This window comes from Pongo abelii, chromosome 7, assembly GCF_028885655.2.
Source record: "Pongo abelii isolate AG06213 chromosome 7, NHGRI_mPonAbe1-v2.0_pri, whole genome shotgun sequence".
Taxonomy (NCBI): domain Eukaryota; kingdom Metazoa; phylum Chordata; class Mammalia; order Primates; family Hominidae; genus Pongo; species Pongo abelii.
Genome location: NC_071992.2, coordinates 119,982,745 through 120,001,744, shown reverse-complemented (window position 1 = coordinate 120,001,744; position 19,000 = coordinate 119,982,745). Strand labels below are relative to the sequence as shown.

At 34.7% G+C, this 19,000-nt stretch overlaps 1 protein-coding gene across 48 annotated transcripts in view; it reads right to left on the bottom strand.

Moving 5' to 3' along the window:
• The window catches only part of RIMS2 (regulating synaptic membrane exocytosis 2), a 773,441-nt gene that overhangs the window by 259,113 nt on the left and 495,328 nt on the right, over positions 1 to 19,000 (bottom strand). For 19 of the 48 annotated variants that reach the window (XR_010141279.1, XM_063726779.1, XM_063726750.1 and 16 more), the window contains 2 exons: positions 9,860 to 9,991; positions 1,080 to 1,145 (listed from right to left, as the gene is read on the bottom strand). Coding sequence is in view for 47 of the 48 variants with exons in the window: in XM_063726779.1 (XP_063582849.1) it covers positions 1,080 to 1,145; positions 9,860 to 9,991 (198 nt within the window). In the remaining variant the exon portion in view is untranslated. The remainder of the gene's footprint in view (positions 1 to 1,079; positions 1,146 to 9,859; positions 9,992 to 19,000) is intronic. The other 29 variants (XM_063726784.1, XM_063726783.1, XM_063726785.1 and 26 more) reach the window with 3 other exon arrangements.

Sequence of the window (19,000 nt, the reverse complement as noted above, 5' to 3'; positions counted from 1 at the left end):
AAGACATTACAAAAGTTATTAGTAAATTACTGTTGCTATTACCTCTTATGTTTCCTTTCACATTTACCCACATAAATAAAATACTTATAAATTTACTCTTTAGTTTTCAATCATTTTTATAAACTCTTTTATTATCAACTCTTAGTTAATTTCATAGGGATGAAGGAAGTCACACATAACTCCAAATCACTTAGAAACAATAGTCAAGGTGACCAACCATGGCACATAATTCCTAATTTATACTAGCTAAGCTTTCCACCACATTATTTCTTTACCTAAAGGATCTCAAATGTTGTCACTGGCTCAAATCTCTAAATCTCCATACAGCCTTGAGAACTTTTCAGATTTTAGAGATATTCTCTCCCTTTTCTAATTAACCTCTCTTTCTAGTTAACCCCTCTTGCTATTATATGCCAGGTAACTGAGATTTCCCTCCAATGTAAATTATATTTCCTTAAGGCATTGTAGCTGTACTATCTATGATTCACTGCAAATTCCCACTTTGGAAAGAGAAATGGTGGTAGGGTAGAAATGAACAAGTGTTTTCTCACAGACTCAGTATTCTCTGCAGATAAGGATTATCTACTATGACAAAGGAATAGATCACAGCCACCTCTGACAAGGCAACCACAAACAAATCAGTTCAACCTAAGCACTTCAAGGACAGATTCCTCTACTCTGGAGGTGGGAAAGTGAGTTTTCAAGACTTATGCCATCTAAATACCTAATTATGGACTCTGCTGAGGAAGGTGAGTAGTCAACTGGAGTTAATTTAAAGATAATACTGTTATTCTATCTTTATAGATAATAGAGAGTTAACTGTAATTCCTGATGAACTAAATTTTTAGAATCACCAAAGAGATTCTCCTAATTTACAAAAGAGACACTGTATTTTTGATGTCCTACTACAATTAGTTAATACATTTTATTTCATGTTATTTTATATGGGTGATATTTCTGTATTTCATTAACAACCATATATGTATATACATAAAAACAGAAATAAAAGTGAACTATATCATATCAATACACAGGTACAAGCAATTCCACAAACAGACTCAATTGTAAGAAAAATATACCTGCCATCCCTGTGATGATGGTCAATGGTCTGACTGTATCTGGAGCGAGGTAGAGTAAGAAAATGACTGCAAGCATGGCAGAAACAAGAATATAAATAAGACTCAAGAAAGAAGTGAAAAAAAAGTATAGTTTAATTTAAAAAGTGAGATTTTAAAAGATAGGCAGACAGTAAGCAAAGCACATGGAAACTGTTATTGGAAAGTTTGCCCCCTCCTCCCAATGTTCACTGTAATATGACAGTGCCAAAGGTTAAAATATTCTAAATATTTTAAAATTAAATGCAACAAAAATATAACATTATTAGTTATTACTCAAACATCTTTAGCACCACCTAGAATATGTTATATGATAGAGATGCTTTACCATTTTTTAGGAGGAAAGATGAGATGAGAAAAATAAAAAAGGCAGAAAGTTTAAGAAGGAAATAATAAATGAGGTAATTTCAAATACTTATAAAAGTTGAGAAATTTATAAGGTAACTATTTCTCTTTTAATTATTAATAATTAAAAATAACTACAAAGGGCTTTAACAATTCCATTTAATAGAGTAAACTGATCCAAATTACTTTGATTATTAATTGTATTTATTAAATTTATTGGGTACTATTCATTTTTCCATTCACTATGTTTATTGTATATTATGTATTACATGCTATTGGCTTTGCTATCTTTCATGCCTCATAACTACCATAAGCAATCCAAGCTGCACACTGATCTTTTACCCATCTCTTCTTTCCACAGCAGAATTTAAAATTTCCTACTTTCTTAGAACCCTTAATACTAAAACAATTAATCTTAGCAGATTATCATTATGTTTCCATAAACAATGGAAATAAACCTTGAACTCTCTCAACTTCCACAATTCTATCTCTAAATATAAAGTAAACATACATTTAAATCTTCACTTGTCCTTGTCTTCTGCACCAAAAGAGATGCCTTTACTTGTAATCCTGCTTCCCATATGACCTTGCTTCATTTATTATTCCCTTCCTCAACTGCACTTAATCCTAAAAATAAAACCCTTGCTAATCTTTCCTTCCTCTCAAGCCACTGTATCTCGCTCATTTTCTTTTCAACATAGAACATCTTAAAATACATACCTACAATTCCTGCCACCTCTGCCGGACTTTGCTTTCATGCTTTAAGCTTACTGTAATTTGACTTATGCTTCTACCACACTCTCGAAGCTATCTTATGAATGTGAAATCCCCCCAAAATTCTTTCGTCTCCTCTTAATCCTCATCATACTCCACTTACCTTTGGTATTAGACATTGATTTTCAAACCTCTATTTTTTAATACTCTCTCCTTTTTTGGTTTCTGAAACCTCTCTAGCTATTAAACATAGTCTTTATTTAACACTGAACTATATGCCGAGTACTCCATTAAAAGCTTTGCCTACATTATCTCATTTACTTCTCATAACAACTCTTTGAGGTAGGTTCTACTATTCCCACTTTTGCACAGACAGATAAACTGAGGCTATGAGTGCTTGTTCAGAGCTATATAGTAAGTGGCAGGACTGGGTTTCAAACTCAGGGCTTTCTTAATTCGAAACTCAGGCTCTTAACACATTTGTACATACAGCCTGGTCTCTCACCTATATGAGTGGTTCTTCATGTATTTAATGTACTGGATTTCCTTTCTCTGTAGAGAGGCAGTGGTTTTCCAAGATTCATTTCCTGATCTTATATTCCAACACGTTCTTTCTAAATAATGCAATTGTTTTTATGGTGTAAACAGTAACTCTGCTTTATTACTGATTATTCTTTGGGTTGCACAACACTTTTCCATCTGCTTCGGGGCTCTCCACATAATGCTTGAGTGACATGTAGACACTTCAGGAAAACACATGTTCATTGTGAGACTAGAACAATACCCTTTCCTATTTATGAGGAGGTTCAAGCAGTGGTTTACAAACTCTTTTTTTTTTTTTTAGCAGATCACTTTTTTTCAAACAAAATTTGATATAGAATCAATATACAGTAATCAAATAATATCAGGATGATGCTGGCTAAAGAGAGTAAGAAGCCTAGATCCCTATCCATTTGGCCTCATTTTTACCTGTCATAGCAGTCTCTCAGGTACCTCTACAAAACACAGGAGTCCATCATCTCTAAAGTCCCTTCTAATTTCTAACGTAATTCTTTAATCCCCCTTTGGAACTTAATATAATACTTCAGCTATTCCTTTTTTTGTAATCTCTTGCAATTCCAGCTTCAAATAAGGATTAAAATATTTATTTAATAAACCAAGTTTTACAGTCTCAGAATTTAACTTCTCCATTTCCTCATTTTTCACATTCAATTGATTTACAAGCCTTGCTTGTTCTGATACCTAAATAACTCAGATTTCTCTCCTTTACCTTTTCTCCTGCCACCACCTTAAATCAACTTTACTATGTCTATTGAAACAACCTTCTCTTAGGTCTTCCTACCTTCAGACCCCAGTCTTCCCCTGACTAAATCCAATCTTCATCCTGTCTACAGAAGTTTATTTGCATATTATGCTTTCTGATCACATAGGTACCTTACTAAAAATTCTTCACTGGTTCCTGATATCAAAAAACAAGTATAAATTCCCTAAAAGTTCTAAACTACTTTCAATTTTCATCTTCTATCACTTTCCATTCCCCATACCACTACCTCTTATCTAGGTACAACAGACTACCTACGATTCTCTAAATTATCATGTGTTTTCCTGACTCCAAGACTTTGTTCATGTTCATCATTCTGTCAAGAATGCCCACCATTCTCCCTCTGTCTCCACTGCTTCACTTTTCACAATCTTATTCAATCTTTAAAGCCCAACTTCCCTGTGATGTCTTTTCCAGTTCACCCAATCAAGTAATTTTCTCTCCAATCTGTTCCAGTATTATTATCCTTCTGCCACACAGTCTTCAACATTTTAAAATTAGTTGATATACGATAATTTGTCCGGCTAGACCAGGATAATGTCTGTTTTAAATCTTTGTGCACAATGGCTGACCCACTCAAATATATTTTGGATTGCACTAAAAAGTAAAATCAAAATTATACTGTTTTCACGATGAGCCTTCTCTCAAAAAAGAGCAGTGGTTCATATAATTATAGAAACATTCTAGAAACGTAAACAGAAGATTATGAGCCTATGTAAGAAAATATTTTAAAAAGTATACATAGCTTTATGAAGAAGAGAAATAATACCCAACAGTTGTGATGTTGGGCTTTACTGCTTTAAAAGGAATAGGTTTTCTCCAAAATTACTTAAGAATAACAGAAAATATGTAAATTTCAAAGCTTGTCAAAATTTATAAATTTATAAAATATATATATAAAATCATCCAATTTCTAATAGTTTCCTTGAAGAGTCTTATAATTAACTTTGTCCCTATAAAGCCAAAGCAGCCATTAAGCAAGAATCACCTTTATCAAGCATCAGTTTATTTTATTTCTCTTTTCTGTCTCTAGTCATGTTAGTTCTTAACCTTGTCTGGTCATGACCCTCCTTGAGATTCTGTTGAAAACTGTAAAAACTCATGCATGAACATTATACAAAATTTACCATTGTGTTTTAGTAAGCCCTCTAAAATCTACCTAAGGTCCATAGCCATACTCAAGGTCCTTTGCTGCATCCACTTGGTACAACCTTAAAACATATTACACTTCTCCACTGAACCATGCTTACTTTTTTCCCAAAATTAATGGACATTATTAAATTTGAGCAATAAGTATGCATAGTGTCTTAAATATGCATAGTGACTAAACAAATAAAGTAAGTTATATTAAAACTGCAGTTAGTCCAATCTGAGCAGTAAATCACTGTAAAAGAAAAAAATAGAAAAACAATACATTTACTAAATTTTAAAAAGCAAAAACGAAGAAGTCATAGATTCTAAGGCTCATGATAAAAAATTACTATTCAAAGTATTAAACTAGATTACTAATCCAATTTCTAGACACTTTGATTCTTAAGCAATATAACCTTTAAAGACAACACAAAGTTATATTTATAATGAATTGTCCTTCCACTATATTAAATTAGCCGAATGTCCCCTTTAGGAATCACTTTAGTCCATACGAAAAAGAACTGCAAAAATGGGAGATAAAATATTCCATTCTTAAGTAAAACTATAGCTTCCAAAAACCCTTACTTAATGCAAAAACATTTTTTGTTTTTATTTATTCTTTTTTTTCTTTTGAGACAGGGTCTTGCTCTGTCACCCTGGCTGGACTGCAGTGGTGCGATCTCAGCTCACTGCAGCCTTGACTTCCCTAGGCTTATGTAATCCTCCCACCTCAGCCTCCTGAGTAGCTGGGATTAAAAAAAGATGCACACCACCACACCTGGGCTAATTTTATTTATTTATTTTTGTGTGTGTGTGTTTGTGGAGATAGGGTCTCACTATATGGCCTAGACTGGTTGAGAACTCCTGGGCTCAAGTGATGTGCCTGCCTAAACCTCCCAAAGTTCTGGCATTACAGGCATGAGCCACTGTGCCTGGCATGTGTCTTTAATGTTGTTAATGCTTTCCTTATGTTGTAGTCCCTACATTCTACTCAGTATGATTTAACTCTTAAAATGTTTCTGAAATACAGCAAATAAAATAAGTAAAATAAAATGTTATATTATTTTTGTAAAGTGAATTTTCTTTTTTCATTTACTTCATAATTTTAAACTATCAGAGATATGTTTCCTTCATAGCTGATAACTGAAAGGAAAAAAGAGACTATTCTTTTTGGTGAAACAGTTATGAGTATGAGTTACACTTTCTGGTAGCTGACTTCCTGACAAGGAATAGATAAATAGCATGAGTGTGTAAGGTATGCCAGTGGTCCATATAACAGGGCATTTTCCTTTTTCAGAATATATATTTATTAACTGAATGTACAGGAGAAAAAAGTTTATAAAGTAATTTATCTTTTGCCAACATTAATTGTATTCTTATGATGCTAAAAGTATACTCCATGGAAATAAATGCATCTAATGTATTTTGGCCTCCAGGATAGACATAAAAATGCATACTGTGGAGTACTTCTGACATGTTACAGAAATATTATCTAATACTCTATACTTATTCTAATAGTAAACTAACTCAAGTAAACAAAAAGCTCTTAAAATATTTTTTTTTTTTTTTTTTTTTTTTTTTTGAGACAGAGTCTTACTCTGTCACCCAGGCTGGAGTGCAGTTGCACAATCTCGCCTCACTGCAACCTCCGCCACTCAGGTTCAAGCGATTCTCCTGCCTCAGCCTCCTGAGTAGCTGGGATTATAGGCACCTGCCACCATGCCCGGCTAATTTTTGTATTGATTTCTAATACTAAGGCCACATAGTCTGCCTCAGGAAAAACTATGTTCCTAGTTGTAGTAGTTACCAGGACTTATCAGAAAAACAATGGTATAAAAAGCAGTGGAATGGAAGTAGAAGATGAAAGATATGCTTAATAATTCCTCGTTTTAGCTGAGTCCTTGCATCCAGGTTTCTAAATTACTTGTAAAGAATCTGTCTACTTTGCAAAGCAGAATAGGATTTTGACTAATGTAACACAGTGAGATATGCAGAGAAACAAAGACCTAATAAAAATTTAACGTGTAAATTATTTTTATATTACCTATAGAAAGGATATAAATACTATATCTTCTCCTTACACCACCCAAGTTTAACCAAGTACTATTAATGAATGTCAAATAGCATCATTTCTCACTCAATATAGTCTATCCTTGCTCTTGGTCTTGCCTGAATAAACATGCCCATTTTTCAAGGTCCAATTCATGCCCTACATTCATTCTATACAAAGCTTAAACAAACAAACAAACAAACAAACAAACAAACAACTGCATGGGCCAGGCACGGTGGCTCATGCCTGTAATCCCAGCACTTTGGGAGACCCAGGCAGGTGGATCACCTGAGGTCAGGAGTTCGAGACCAGGCTGGCCAACATGGTGAAATCCCATCTCTACTAAAAATACACACACAAAAAAAATTAGCTGGACATGGTGGCACATGCCTGTAATCCCAGCTACTTGGGAGGCTGAGGCAGGAGAATCGCTTGAACCTGGGAGGCAGAGGTTGCAATGAGCTGAGAAAACACCATTGAACTCCAGCCTGGGTGACCCAGTGAGACACTGTCTCAAAAAACAAACAAACAAAACAACAACAACACTAAGTGAACTGGCTGATTTCTCTCTCTCTCTTTTTTTCTTGTTTACTAAGCACATTAAATGTAAATTATTTGCAAGTGAATATATCCTTTTAAAATGGTAAGGTTAAGGCACGTATTTTCAGTACCTACTATACAATTGGAGGCAGTGTCATTTAATCTACACAACTCAGTAAAGTTGATACTGATATTCTAATTTTACAGATAAAAAAATCAAGTGTCAAAGAGGTTAATTTTCCCAAAGACACAGGTAGCAAGAGGTTAAATCCTGCATTCAAAATCAAGGCCATTTGGTTTCAAATCCTATGAAAAAGATTCAATAAAATATTACATTCAATAAAATACTATTCTAGTCCAGTGCATCAATTCTTACTGACAAGAAAGGTTATTTATTGTACCTCTCAAAAGACCTAAATTACTATTATTATCTCAAAGGAAATTCTCTCTTAGGCTTTTTAATCAACATTATTATTGATTAAAATGCTATTCATGAAAATTCACTGTAAGAGTTCTAGAGTATTCTTATCTTCTAAAAATCATAATGCACCCATATGCATTTTATTACCAAAACTCTTAGAATATTAAGATAAAACAGAAATTAAGAACTTGTTGCTTAATGTGACAGACCACATATACAATATTGAACTTTTTAATTTTTTATTCCTCATGTTAATAAATAATTACACAGATAATCAAATAATATTAGAAATGGTTTTATATTCCTATTTAAACAAAATTCTATTTTATTTACTTGAAAAAAGGATTTAAGGCAGCTCACAATTAAGAGAAATTGTGATCTGGCATTGACAGTGCTCTGAAAGAGAAATAAAAACCACATGGATCAATTTTCTTGAAAACTTCAGAAAATAATTATATGAACATTTTTGCTAAACTAAAATATTTATAAATTTTTAGATAAAAAATAAAAATATAACGATGTTTCAGTTGCAGACATAAATTAGAACAGACCATAAAAATGCACATTGTAGGATATCTCTGACATGATAATTACGTAATATGACCATATTAACTAATACCAAGGATTAATCATCTAGGCTTTAATAGGAAGCTTTGTTGCCATTAAACCTAGGGTCATTTGCCTTTAAATATTTATAAAGTATTATGCATTTGACATGATAGCAATAATTTTTATTTATAATTCTAGATGTTAATTTTATTTTTCTGCAAGATTTAGACAGCATTTATTTGTCTTAAAGAAAACAAAGTCCAGTTTTTCATTAAAATAAAACTTTACATAAAATTGAAGAAAGTTTAAATTCATTTCAGAGTTTTCTCTCATCATTTCCATTAACAAACCTTCAAGGAACAAGGATTTTATGACTTGGTATATAAATAATTTCCAGAAACAATCAAGCTCATTAAAATGCTATATTAGGCAACTAAAATACCTCTTCATTCATCCTAATATGACTCCTTTCAACTCCTAATCATGCCAACATAGTTACCCTTCTTTCTATTACAGTATTGTACTTGATAAGCATCAACTTCTATAGGTAGCATGTCTGTAATTACCCCTAAAGACACAGATTACTATGAAAAAGTTTAGCAAATTAAAAGAAAATAAAATACTACATTAGCTTTCATTTATCACTAAAAGCAATATTAATTTAATAACTTCTTACATATATTTTCTTCTTAGATCTCAGGCACAAAAGCCAATACTTGTTAGACACTATTGAAGACTATGATATCCCCTCTACTTGTGGAGAAGTATACTAAATCACAGTGAAATTAAGCATGAATTAAGTATAATCTTAATTTAGACAAAAAATTAAGTGTATAAATGTAAACAGTAATTTCTCATATCAGCTTATTTAAAAGCCCCCAAATGTTCTTCCTAAAATTGGTTTAGGATGCATACAAAGGGACTTCTGAGTTTCTTCATTATTTTATCATATCCTTTGAATAGTTTGGGAAATATAATGGCATTTACTTCATGTATAACCAAAGCATGAATTAGAGAGTTTATCAATTTGCTTAAGCTAAAAATATTAATAGTAGCTAACGTAAGCATTGTAACATACCATGTTACTTCCAAGTTTGTCACATTTAATGGAGCAAATTCAGAGAGCTCTTCCAAATACAGCAATCAATCTTTAAGATGCTTAAAAGGTTTACTGAAAGCCATGAGGAAAAACCTCTTCATGAATCATAAAATGTTTCCTAAACAAATCAGACTGTCTCAATACTTCCATATGTGAAAAGTCACACCAATCTCTCTGATGAATGTAAGAGACTTTAAAATCTTTTGTCTCATTAAAGTATTTATATATATAATAATTGTTTATGACTAGGAAAAATAATAAAACATCTTGCTTTCACTATAATTAACATTATAATGACTTATACAGATTCACTAACTTAACTGGTTTGATTAAACCAGAAACAAAATGGCAAGAGAAAGATAATTTTGTTTTTTTCTTACCAGAGAAAAGGTTGTTTGTATTTATTTACTTTTAACAATGTGGCAGTCATAAGAAATAATGTAAGCATTGTAACAGAAAAACATTGTTTCAGAAACTAAGAAAAAGGAATATGTGAAAACATTTTATGGTAACCCCTTCCTGAAAGCAGTGATTATATTAATAATAAGGTCTAATAGTATTTAATCATATTTACCTGTCTCTATCTGGAGAATAATGGTCATCCACGACACGATGTCTATCCATTCGGCTAATTGTATTATAATGTCTGGTAGTAGTGCGTGTCCCTCGAAGTCCCTGTTCCACATTCCGACTAAAACAACAAGATCTATTAAATATCTTAGTAAACGATTTGAAACACTAAGAAATGAGGTTTATTTTAAAGCACAGTAGAAAAAGACAAAGTCACTATATGGTGAAGTCCAAATTTTGTTTTAATTAATTGCATCTCTGACTAAAGGTATAAGTTTCAGTGGAAGGTTGACAGTTAAGTAAGATTACTGCTACAAGAGATGCAGGATAAGGAGCTCAAATTAAACTAGTAGCAGTGGGGATATGATAAGGACTATCATATATCCTTATATATAACCATCATGGATGACTACCAGGTCTCTAGTACTGATACTCAATAATATACTCAAGAGGAGAAGATTTGTATGGAGAAAATATGTTCAGTATTAGACACATTTGTATACATGACCTATAGGATTGCAGACAGAGATGCCTCATAGGTGGTTGGACATGAATTCGGAGCTTAGGGGAACAAGTCAAAATTTGCACACTTTGCACCATCTCCCTTGATACCACTCTAGTCCAAACTGCCATCTTTGTGAATATACCATAAAATAGCTACCTAGGCTGGGCATGGTGGCTCATGCTTGTAATCCCAGCACTTTGGGAGGCCGAGGTGGGCAGATCACGTGAGGTCGGGAGTTCGAGACCAGCCTGACCAACATGGAGAAACCCTGTCTCTACTAAAAAATAAAAAATCAGCAAGGCGTTGTGGTGCATGCCTGTAATCCCAGCTACTCAGGTGGCCAAGGCAGAAGAATCGATTGAACCTGGGAGGTGGAGGCTGTGGTGAGCAGAGATCCCACCATTGCACTTTAGCCTGGGCAACAAAAGCGAAACTCCATCTCAAAAAAAGAAAAAAGCTACCTAAGTAATCTCTTGCTTCAACTCTTACCTCATCCGTGATGACAGGCAACAGCCCTTTAAAACACAATTAAGACATGGCATGTCATATTGTAGGATGAAAGACAGGAGTCCAGTTTTTAATTTATTCCATTGGTGAGCTAATTTTCCTATCCTGTCTGACCCACCTTTTCCATATTAATTGTGGTGCCACTTTATCATCATATGTCAAGTTCACATATAAATATCACTGTAAATGTATATATATTATTATTTTACTATCGATTCCCTTCAATATGTCTATTTTGCTGCTGTTATTCAAGTTCCATCCTGGTTTTAATTATTTTTGCCTGCTGGCAAATTTTTCTCTTCTTTTTTCAAAATGGATTTATTGGTATGTCTTTATCCTTCCACATAATGCCTAGAACAAGTTTGTAAAATTGCACATAAAATTTTGATTGTTATGGCATTAGATTTATAAATTAATTTATGGAAAATTGATATCTTTATTATAGGAAGTAATTCTACCCATGCATAGGGCATATCTCTCATTAATTCCTTGCCCAAAGTTTTACCTCTTACTTAAAAAGATCCTGTGAATTCTTGGTACATGAATTGTTCGATACTTTGGGTTACTTTTGAGAATAGTACTTACATTTTACTATATTTTCCAATTAGTAATTACTCATAAGTTGATCTATGGACAGCTATTTGGCAGAACTCCTATATTAGTTATAATATTTTGGTTATATTGGGTTTCCTGTGGAGATAATCCTGTCATTAACAATGATGGTTTTCATTTCTTCTCTTCCAATCCTGAAACCTCTTATTTCCTTTTCTTAACATTTTTCAGGACCTGAAGTACTATTTTAAACAGTGACAATATTAATGAACATCCACCTCTTATTTCTGCTATTAATGTAAATTTCTCTAAAGTTTTTCCATTAAGTATAATGCTTGCTTTATTAAGCCTTTACAAAGTGGAGGTGGTTCTCTTCTAGTTTAGTATCTTATGTGAGTATAAGTTGAACAATAAAATTCTTTTTCTGCCTCTGATAAGATTTATTTCCCCATTAGTCCATTAATATGATGAACTACCATAACAATTTTTCTTGTGTCTCACCGCCATGATTTAAATTCATGGTTAGGTTTACTTAAAGTAAGATTTTTTACATACATTTGTAACTAAAATGGGCTTCTTAAGCCGGGCACAGAGGCACATAGTCCCAGTATCTGAGCCTAGAGGATTGCTTGAGCCCAGGAGTTCGAGTCTAGCCTGGGCAACATAGTGAGACTTTGTCCTTAAAAAAAAAATGAAAAAGGAATACATATATATTTTATTATACTCTAAGAATTAGAACTAAGGTTATGTTAGTTCCAGAAAAAGAATTAGGCAACTTTCCTTTTTTATCTGTTTTTAGAGCCAGTTGTATAGAACAGATATTAGTTCTCAAAAACTTGGTTAAAACTTACCCATAATATCTTTTTAGTCTGGAATTCTCTTTATAGGTGGATGGGGGGAAGAGAGTAGTTTGTCTTTGAGTACCATTTCAACCTATTTGCTGGTTGTTTTATTATTATTATTATTATTTTACTGTTTTTTTTTTTTTTTGAGACGGAGTTTCACTCTTCTTGCCAAGGTTGGAGTGCAATGGCAGGATCTCGGCACACTGCAACCTCCACCTCCCAGGTACAAGCGATTCTCCTGCATCAGCCTCCTGGGTAGCTGGGATTACAGGCGCCTTTCACTACACCTGGCTAATTGTTTTGTATTTTTAGTAGAGATGGGGTTTCACCAGGTTGGCCAGGCTGGTCATGAATACTAGTTGTTATTTTAACTTTCATTGCTTCTTGTGTCAATTTTAATATTTTATATCTGTTTCAGAAATTTAACCATTTTGCCTAGATTAACAAATTTAATAACATAATTTCATAATTACTATTTTTAAAGTCTTTTTCTTATCTGCAGTTGTTTCCCTTTTTCAATGTTTTATTTATTTATACCTCTCATTTTTCATGTACAATCCTTTTATTGTATTAATGTCACCAACCTTTTCAAATAACCAACTTTTGAGTTAACATACATTCTTATCTTTCACTTCTTTTTCTTACTGTCTGTGCCTCATTTTGTCTCAGTTTCACTGATTTTTCCCTAATCTTTATTAATTCCATCCTTCACATTTCTTCAGGACTTTCTCCATTGTTCTGTACTGTTTCCTAAATTCCGTGTTTATTTAGTTCTCTATTTGCGTTAAAAATTTTTTTGTCAAGTAAACATTGCACATATTTATGGTATACATGATGTTTTGATAAGTGTATACATTGCAGAATGGCTAAATCAAGCTATTTAACATTTGCACTACCTCAAATATTTATTCTTTTGTGTGAGAACACTTTAAATCTACTCTCTCAGAAATTTTCAAGTATATATTAACTATAGTTGCCATTATACACAATAGATCTCTTGAACTTATTCCTCATCTAAGTGAAATTTTAGGTCTTTTGACCTATAGCTCCCCAATCCTCTCACCCCATCAGGCTCTTTTCTCTGCTTCAGAAACTGCAACTTTTTAGATTCTACATATAAGTTAGATCATGTGGTATTTATTTTCTATACCTGGCTTATTTCACCTAATATAATGACCTCTAAGTTCAACTATGTTGTCAGAAATGACAGAATTTTCTTCTTTTTAGAAGTTGAATAGTATTTCATTGTGTATATTTACATTTTTATTACCTGTACATCTGTCGATGACAGTTTCATTCCATATCAATTCTGTTGTGGATAATGTTGCAATGATCATGGGAGTGCAGATATCTTTTTTATTTTTAATTTTTTAACTTTGTGAGTACATAGTAGATGTATGTATTTATGGAGTACAGGAGATATATTGATAAGGCACAAAATACTTAATATTCCCAACATAGAAAATGAGAAATCCATCCCTTCAAGCATTCATCTTTTGTGTTACACAGAATCCAATTATACTTTTTTTTTTTTTTTTTTTTTTTTTTGGTCTTTGAGACAGAGTCGTGCTTTATTGCCCAGGCTGGAGTGCAGTGGCACAATCCTGGCTCACTGCAACCTCCACCTCCCGGATTCAAGTGATTTTCCTGACTCAGCCTTCCAAGTAGCTGGGACTACAGGCACGCACCACCATGCTCAGCTAATTTTTGTATTTTTAGTAGAGACGGGGTTTCACCATATTGGCCAGGCTGGTCTCAAACTCCTGACCTCATTATCCATCTGCCTTGGCCTCCCAAAGTGCTGGGATTACAGGTGTAAGCCACCATGCCTGGCCCCAATTATACTCTTTTAGTTATTTTAAAATGCACAATTAAATTATTTTGACTATAGTCACCCTGTTGTGCTACCAAATACTAGGTTCTATTTATTATTTCCATTCTTTGTACCCGTTAACCATTGCCACATCCCCTTCACCCCCTGCGACCCATCCCAGCCTCTGGTAATCATCCTACTCGTCTCCATCTCCATATGTTAAACTGTTTTGATTTTTATATCCCACAAATAAGTGAGAACATGCAATGTTTGTGTTTCTGTGCCTGGCTTATTTCACTTGACATAACAACCTCCAGTTCCATCCATGTTGTTACAAATGACAGGATCTCATTTCTTTCTGGCTGAATAGTACTCCATCATGCATAAATACATTTTCTGTATCCATTATGGACGTGTAGGTTGCTTCCAAATCTTGGCTATTGTGAACAGTACTGCAACAAATATGACAGGGCAAATATGTCTTTGATATACTGATTTCCCTTCTTTTGGTATATACCAACCAGTGGGATGGTGGATCATATGGTAGCTCTATTTTTAGTTTTTTGAGGAACCTCCAAACTGTTCTCCATAGAGGTTGTACTAATTTACATTCCAACCAATAGTGTACAAGCGTTCTCTTTTCTCCACATATTCACTAGCATTTGTTATTGTTTTAGGATATAAGCCATTTTGACTGGAGTGAGATAACATGTCATTGTAGTTTTGATTTGCATTTCTCTGATGATCAATGATGTTGAGAATCTTCTGATATGCCCAGTTGCTATTTGTATGTCTTCTTTTGAGAAATCTCTATTAAAATCTTTTACCCATTTTTTAACTGGCTTATTGGATGTTTTTCCTACACAGTTGTTTGAGTTCCTAATACATTCTGGCTATTAATCCCTTCTCAGATGGATAGTTTCTTTGCAAATATTTCCTCCCATTCTGTGGGTTGTGTCTTCATTATTTCCTTTGCTGTGCAGAAGCTTTTTAACTTGATATGATCCCTTTTGTCTACTTTTGTTTTTCCTTTTTTTTTCTGAGATGGAGTCTCGCTCTGTCACCCAGGCTGGAGTGCAGTGGCGCGATCTTGGCTCACTGCAAGCTCCCCCTCCCAGGTTCACGCCATTCTCCTGCCTCAGCCTCCTGAGTAGCTGGGACTCCAGGCGCCTGCCACCACGCCTGCTATTTTTTTTTTTGTATTTTTAGTAGAGATGGGGTTTCACCGTGTTAGCCAGGATGGTCTCAATCTCCTGACCTCGTGATCCACCCATCTTGGCCTCCCAAAGTGCTGGGATTTCAGGCGTAAGCCACCGTGCCCTTTTGTCTACTTTTGCTTTGTTTGCCTGTGTGTGGGGTATTACTCAAGAAATTGTTGCCAAGATGAATGTCTCAGAGGATTTCTTGAATGTTTTCTTGTAGTAGTTTCATAGTTTTAGGTATTAGATTTAGGTCTTTAATCCGTTTTGATTTGATTTTTGTATACAGCAAGAGATAGGGATCAAGTTTCATTATTATTCATATAGATATCCAGTGTTCCAAGCACCATTTATTGAAGAGACTTTCCTTTCTCCAATGTATACTCTTGGCATCTTTGTCAAAAATGAGTTCACTGTAGGTGTATGGATTTGTTTCTGGGTTCTCTATCGTGTTCCATTGGTCTACATGCCTGTTTTTATGGCAGTACCATGCTTTTTCAGTTACTATAGCTCTGTAGTGTAATTTGAAGGAAGGTAATGTGATTCCTTCAGTTTTGTTCTTTTTGCTCAGAATAGCTTTGGCTATTCTGTGTCTTTTGTGGCTCCACATGAATTTTACAATTATTTCTTCAATTTCTGTGAAGAATGTCATTGGTATTCTGATAGGGATTGCGCTGAATCTGTAGATTGCTTTGGGTATTATAGAAAGTTTAACATCATTAATTACACCAATCCATGAACATGGAATATCTTTCTATTTTTGTGTGTGCCATCTTCAATTTCCTGCACCAATGTTTTATAGTTTCATTGTAGAGACCTTTCATTTCTTTGGTTAAGTCAATTTCTAGGTATTTAATTTTATTTGTGATTGTTATAAATGGAATTACTTTCTTGATTTCTTTTTCAGATTATTCACTGTTGCCATATAGAAATGCTACTGATTTTTTATGTTGATCATGTACCCTGAAACTTTACTAAATTTATCAGTTCTAATAGTTTTTGGTGGAGTCTTTAGGTTTTTCCAAATACAAGATCATGTCATCTGCAAGCAAGGATAACTTGACTTCTAACTTTCCAATTTAGATGCCCTTTATTTATTTCTCTTGGCTGATTGCACTAGCTAGGACTTCCAGTACTATGTTGAATAAGATTGGTGAAACTGGGCATCCTTGCCATGTTCCAGATCTTAGAGGAAAGGCTTTCAGTTTTCCTGCATTCAGTATGATACTAGCTGTGAGTCTGTTGTATATGGCTTTCATCATGTTGAGGTATGTTCCTTGCATCCCCAGTTTTTTGATGGTTTTTATCTTGAAGGGATATTGAATTTTATCAAATGCTTTTTCAGAAACAATTAAAATAATCATATGGTTTTAGTACTTCATTCTGATGATATATCACATTAATTGGTTTGTATATGTTGAATCATCCTTGCATCCCAGGGATAAATTTTACTTGGTCTTGATGAATGACCTTTTTAATGTATTGTTGAATTTGGTTTGCTAGTATTTTTTTTTTTTGAGGATTTCTGTGTCAATATTCATTAGAGATATTGGTCTGTAGTTTTTTTTTTTATGTGTCTTTGTCTGCTTTTGGTATCAAAGTAATAATGGCCTTGTAGAATGAGTTTGGAAGTATTCTCTCCTTTATTTTTTGAAATAGTTTGAGTAGAGTTGGTATTGGTTCTTCTTTAAATGTTTGTTAGAATTTAGCATTGAAGCCATTGGGTTCAGGCTTTTCTTTACTGGGAGACTGTTCATTATGGCTTTGATCTTGTTATTTGTTATTGATCTGTTAAGCTATTGGGTTTCTTCGTGGCTCAATCTAGTAAGTGTCTAGGAGTTTATGCATTTCCTCTATATTTTCCAATTTATTGGCATATAGTTGCTCACAGCAGCCACTAATTATCCTTTGAATTTCTGTGGTATCAATTGTAACGTGTCCTTATTCATCTCTGATTTTGTTTATTTGGGTCTTCTCTCTTTTTTCCTCTGTTAGTCTGGCTAAAGGTTTGTCAACTTTGCTTATCTTTAAAAAAACAAACCTGTTTCATTGATCGTTTGTATTGTTTTCTATCTATCTTAAAGCCAATAACTCTTAGATTTGCTCTTTTGAGTCTATTTTTTAGATCTGGTAGGTGTGCTTCACTGTTTTTTATTTGTTTTTCTTTTGTTTGCTCTTTGCATTTTCAAACGGCCTCTTGAAGGTCACTAATTCTTCTGCTTGAACTATTCTGCTCTTAAGTGACATTGATGCGTTCTTTAGTATTTCAACTGCATTTTTCAACACTAGAATATCCACTTGATTATTTTTAATTATTTCAATCCCGTTGTTAAATTTATCAAAAAATTTGGAATTCCTTCTCTGTGTTATATAGAATTTCATTGAGTTTCCTCAAAACAGCAATTTTGAATTTTCTATCTGAAAAGTCACATCTGTTTCTCAAGTATTGGTCCCTGGTGGCTTATTTAGTTCATTTGGTGAAGTCTTGTTTTCCTGGATGATCCTAATGCTTATAGATGGTCTTTGGTGTCTTGGCATTGAAGAGTTAGGTATTTTTTGCAGTCTTGGCTTGTTGTGCCCATCCTTCTTGGGAACATTTTCCAGGTATTCAAAGGGACTTGGGCCCGAAGCCCAACAATGCTGTGTTTTTTGCAGACTCATAGAGGTACCGCCTTGGTGGTCTTTGATAAGATCCAGAATAATTCTCTGGATCACCAGAGACTCTTATTCTTTTCCCTTACTTTCTCCCAGACAAATGGAGTCTCTTTCTCTCTCTCTGCTGAGCTGCCTGGAACCGGGGTTGTGGTGATGCAAGCACCCCTGTGGCTACCACCGCTGGTTCTGCACAGGGTCAGACCTGAAGCCAGAACAGCACTGGGTCTTGCTCAAGGCCGACTGTAACCACTACTTGGCTACTATCACTTATGTTCACTCAAGGTCCTAGGACTCTACAATCAGCAGGTGGCAAAGCCAGCCAGGTTTGGGTCCTTCTCTTCGGGGTGGTAAGTTCCCCTAGGCCCTGATCAGATCCACAGATGCTATTTGGGAGCTAGGGATTAGAGTCAAACACCTTAGAAATTTGCCTGATGTTCTATTCTACTGTGGCTAAAGTGGCACTCAAACCACAATATAAAGTCCTTCCTGCTCTTCCCTCCCCTTTCCACAGGCAGAAGAGCCTCTCCCTGTGGGATCTACCACCACTGGTCCACAAGCGGGTTCTGTCAGGCCACTGCAATGTTCACTGAAAGCCCAAGGTTTCTTCTGTCAGTTTGTGGTAAATGCTGCCAGGCCTGTGACTCACCTTTCAGGGCAATAGGCTCCCCTCTGGCCCAGGGCAGGTATGGAAATGCTAAGCTTGTACTAAGCTTGTACTCAGGGACTCCATGAGCCTGCTTTTTGCTCTAACCCACTGTGGCTGAGCTGACATCTAAGGTGCAAGACAAAGTCACCTTAGTTTTCTCTCTGTTTTTCTCAAACAGAAGCAGTCTTTCATCACAGCCACCACAGGTGGGAATGTGCTGAGTCACCCGTGAAGCCTGCGCATCTCAGAGCCCAATGCCCACAGCATAGTTCCTGGGTATCACTGCTGGTTATTCAGCGCCCAGGGGGTCTTTATTCAGCAGGTGATTAATCCTGCAGGACTGGGTCCTTCCCTTCAAGGCAACAAGTTCCTTTTAGCCCATGTTTGTCTAGAAATGTGCCAGAGCTAGGGCCTAGAATGGGG